At 46.0% G+C, this 4658-nt stretch overlaps 1 protein-coding gene across 1 annotated transcript in view; it reads left to right on the forward strand.

Annotated features, from left to right (window-relative positions):
- The first annotated feature begins 322 nt into the window (after positions 1–322).
- The window catches only part of zswim8 (zinc finger, SWIM-type containing 8), a 119111-nt gene continuing 114775 nt past the window's right edge, over positions 323–4658 (forward strand). Inside the window, exon 1 of the mRNA XM_075482563.1 lies at positions 323–1805. Within this exon, the coding sequence (XP_075338678.1) occupies positions 1628–1805 (178 nt within the window). The 5' untranslated portion in view covers positions 323–1627. The remainder of the gene's footprint in view (positions 1806–4658) is intronic.

Genomic DNA, 4658 nt, shown 5'->3' on the forward strand with positions numbered 1-4658 from the left:
AATGACTTAAAGTGTTGTATGCTGCTTAATGCATGTTTATAAAAAGGACAATGCAATTTGTAAACTTGACCACAGGTAGAACAGCGCTCGTCTGTGGATGTGATAGCTGATGTGGATCAATAAACAATTCAATTCCTCGGGACCAGGTGCCGGGCAGCTGCAGCTGTTTCACTCCACACTTCTCGGACATGATATCAGTAGCAGAGTCCTGAGCCCACCGGGCTTCCGGTCAGCCCCACCATCAGAGAGGTGGGAACTCTTCATGGAGTAATCAGATGTTCTTCATGCTGTAAACAGCCAGGATCCGCACGGCCTCCGTGGCACGGTGTCAGGGGGATGTTCTCCAGAGAGCCGCTGGTTTGGTGTAGCTGGCAGCCGGAAGCTGTGATCAGCTGATGGAGGAGGAGCTGAATGAAAGGTGAGCCATCTTCCCCCGGCACACTGTTAGCCTTTCAGATCTTCAACAAGAAGGAGACGGACAATTACGTGGCGATGTTGTCATTTGGAGGCGCAGACTGCTTGTAAAGCACCGACAGAGCCGGCAGCAGCCGTGAAGGAGAACTGAAGGAGCCGATCTGACTGAGGAGTAGCAGCTGTTACCGACACACACGGGAGCCTCTGATACCACCAACAAAGGACGAAAAACATTGGAATTTATCATCAAAATATCAGCCAAATGCAACTGAAATAAAGTTCAGGAGACAGGCGACATAAAACGCGCGCAGTCCTGACGGTGCGAGTCGTGCACGGCGGGATCGCTCCATGTAAACAAACTGCTATCCAAGCTAGCAGCCGTTAGCCGACAGGGGTCAGCTCTGAGGTGCTAATGCACTCAGCTAAGCTAAGCTAACAGTTGGAACATAAATGCTAGCTCTCTGCGGTGTGTTTGGGACATCTCTCTGAACCCTTCTGAGCTATGAATGGTGTCCGCTTCCCGGTTTTTCTTTTCTTTAAGCTGAACAGCTCAATAACACCACAGCAGCCCATTTAAGGTGGACAAAGAAGACAGCTGGCGACACTAACGTCACACGGTGAAACATTTAGCCAGAAGGAAGGAAGAATCCTGAGCAGACTGCTGTCATGTTCCTGTAGCTAATCCAGGGCAGGGCAGCGTGTTGGCTGAGAAGTGTTGGGCATGAAGGAAGGACACTTGATGATTTCCTGAAGATTTAATCCCAACTTTATTTAGAGTAGACCTCTTGTCCTCAGTGAGGTGACTTCCCCTGAGAAGGGAGTGAACTGTGCAGAGTTCAGGCTGGTTGATGGTGAGATTGTGAGCCAGCAGCCATCAGTACAGACAGACAGAGCTGATCAGGGTGCAGGACTCCCCATGGTCCGTTTGAAACACACTTTGAGCTAGTTGTTTAGTGTGAGCATACTTCCGTGAGTGAAAGCACTGCTCGGCCTGCTCGGGGTTTCTATCATGTAGCCTTGCATGAGGGCCCATCCGTAAGCCTCTCAGCTGTGTTTTGGTTGCTGTGGCCTCCCCTCCCCCAGCCTTCACTCTCCTGACTCTCCTCCAGTGTTGGACGCTGTTTGCCGGGCTTCCCTTTGAATTTCAGACCCCCGGAGGCTCGCAGCCTCAGGTCGCAGTCCTGTGGGCTCCAAGCAGGTAGAAGTGGATGTGATGGAACTAATGTTTGCCGAGTGGGAGGATGGGGAGAGGTTCTCCTTTGAAGACTCGGACAGGTTTGAGGAAGACTCTCTGTGCTCCTTCATCTCAGAAGCTGAGAGCCTCTGTCAGAACTGGAGAGGATGGAGGAAACAGTCCGCTGGACCCAACTCCCCAACTGTTAAGATTAAAGGTTGGAAACGCACACACACACACACACACACACACACTGTTCATGTGGATACTGTTGCATTTATTTCCGTACAGCTTTAAATGCAGATGGCTGTATCCAGGTTAATCCCAGCTGGGCTGAAGTACATCCCACTTTTTGCTGGGAACCCTGCAGTATGTGTATTCAGGTGTGTGTTAACACGATGCCAAGGAGGAAAGACATCAGCAATGATCTCAGAGAAGCAGCTGTTACTGCCCATCAACCTGGGAAGGGTTAGAAGGCCGTTTCCAAACTATCTGGAGTCCATCGTTCTACAGAGAGAAAGATTATTCACTGGTGGAAAACATTCAGGACAGCTGTCAGTCTTCCCAGGAGTGGACGTCCCAGTAAGGTCACCCCGAGGTCAGACCCTGCAAAGCTCAGAGAAACAGAAAACTATACAATTTAGCCATGTTACTGTGCACAAAACCTACAGGAACGTGTCTGTGGGTCTTCTGTCGGATCCTCTTCAAACTTGTTATGTATACTGCTGGAAACCAGAGACAGTGTGGTGCAGCTTTAAGTTGCATGTATGAGCAGTTTGTAGATTTTGCTTCACCGATTGGCTCCATTGTACGGCCATGTTACAGTGATTGGCTGTTACAGTTTGTCAGCTTATGGTTTCCTTGTTACACATCATAATCCGTGCTATGCTTTGAGCTAAACATTACAGCCAGAAATATGCTTGCTTCTTAGTCATGTGCTCATGTGGGCAAATTGCTATGAGCTGGGTAATGTTGTTTGTGTACTTGTACTGCTTTGTGTACTTGTACTGCTTTGTGTACTTGTACTGGTTTGTGTACGTTGGAGTCCCCTGGAGACACAACCGCGCACAACTTCTGCATTTGCAGAATGTAAAGTGTAAGCAAGGCGTCGGAACAAGAGGTTAGTCTTTGGGTCACATTAAAGGTGACAGCTGCTGTGTCAGAAGTTGCATGCAAGGCCCTAAGTCAAGGACAGTGTGCATCCAGTCACATGGTCTCTGCTCTGCCCCTGGAAGTAGGGATGTCCCCATCAGGTTTTTGAGTGTCTGCTGATACCGAGTCCTGATCCGATACTTCCACAGTACATTAGAAAAATGAAGAACGGCGAAAAAACGGATCCAGGATGTCCCTGATTTCTTATTATTTTTTATTTTTTTAAATACCTCCACACCGCAGACACTGGGGGGGGGGGCGTGTTCTGCTTCGCTTTGCAAAGTGCCGCCATGCCGCATGCGTTGGTTCTGTGTGGAGTTCAGACTCTGTACCACCACAAAACAGTAAATACTAAGCTGTTATTTTTTCACATTTGTTTTGACATATTATAGTTCTGATTTAAAAAAAAAAAAAAAAAAAAAAAAAAAAAAAAAAAAAAAAAATCATATTAATAATGAGAATAAATGTACAAATATATATATATATCCGATCCCTGATCGGGATGTAATTTCCGATGGAGTCTGAAACCATGTGATGGGCTTAGATTTTCGATCACGTGATGGGATCGGGACCTCCCTACCTGTAAGTCACCTTCACACTGTATACACGTTGCCACAGGTACCTCCTTATGTTGTGGTGGAGGGTATAGGGAAGGGATGCACTGATTGGTCGGCTCATGGCCAGATCATGGGGATCAGTACGTGTCAGAAATCATTTGTATTTTTTAAGCATTATTTTTCCCAATCAAATGAATATATCATACCAGAAGCAACAGCAAAACACATTGTTTGGTTTTTAACAAGTGAGGAAGGCCCATAGATAGTAGTTAGTTATATCTGTAAGGTGTTCAAAAATAATGCCAGAGGAAGAGGTTATTAAAAGACAGCACAGTACAACCAGCAGGTGATGACTGTATGTAACCTTCTGCTCAGTAAAATATTCAGTCTTCCAGCATGGTCACATGGCCATGACTACACCTTTGATTCCTGCTGTCCAGCAAATGAGCTCTATAGTGATTTCATTCTTCAGTAATTATGGTTATGACGTTGTAATTTGCCTTATGCACTGACACATTTGACAAATCCCCTCTGATTAAAAACAATATGAGCAACATACCTGTCAATCCCACTGTCCTGGTTTTGTGTTTAAGTTCTTGCCAGTAGAGTCAACTTGGAGCCTTGAAAGATATTGGGCTTGGCTCAGTCATCCACTTCCATGGCTTCTTGTATCTCTGCTGTGCAGATGATACCCAACTGTTCCCAACATTCCCACCAGATGACCCCATCAGCTTAAGTAATGCAACCTTCATCTAAACATCTGTAAGGGATTAAACAGGGTTTTGCAACTGCTTTTCTGGTGCTTTACAATCGTACATCTACAGGATATCAGTTTACTGCGATTGAGCAGTGTAATTAAGCTCAACTATCTGTTGTAAAAGCATCCAGGTAAGATTCATTTCATCACAGAAAGACACATTCACCAGCCACTTTATAGTACTGGGTTGGACCCCCATTTGGCTTCATAACCTTAATTCTTCAATTCAACAAGGTGTTGGAAACATTGCAAGATTTTGGTCCATATTGACATGATAGCAGGCAGTTGCTGCTGTTTTGTCGGCTGCACATCTATAATGCAAATCTTCCATTCCACCAAATCCCAAAGGTGCTCTTTGGGATTGAGATCTGGTGACTGTGGAGGCCATTGGAGTACAGGGAACTCATTGTGACGTTCAAGAAACCAGTTTGAGATGATCTGAGCTTTGTGGCGTGGTGCATTATCCTGCTGGAAGTCGCCATCAGAAGATGGTACACTGTGGTCATAAAGTAGGGGTTCTCAAAGGTTTGGTAGCTGGGGGCCAATTTAGGAACCCAACATTGGACTGGGGGCCACCGAAGGAGAAAAAAATTTGTAATTATTT

The sequence above is a fragment of the Odontesthes bonariensis genome, chromosome 2 (assembly GCF_027942865.1).
Source record: "Odontesthes bonariensis isolate fOdoBon6 chromosome 2, fOdoBon6.hap1, whole genome shotgun sequence".
NCBI classification, from domain to species: domain Eukaryota; kingdom Metazoa; phylum Chordata; class Actinopteri; order Atheriniformes; family Atherinopsidae; genus Odontesthes; species Odontesthes bonariensis.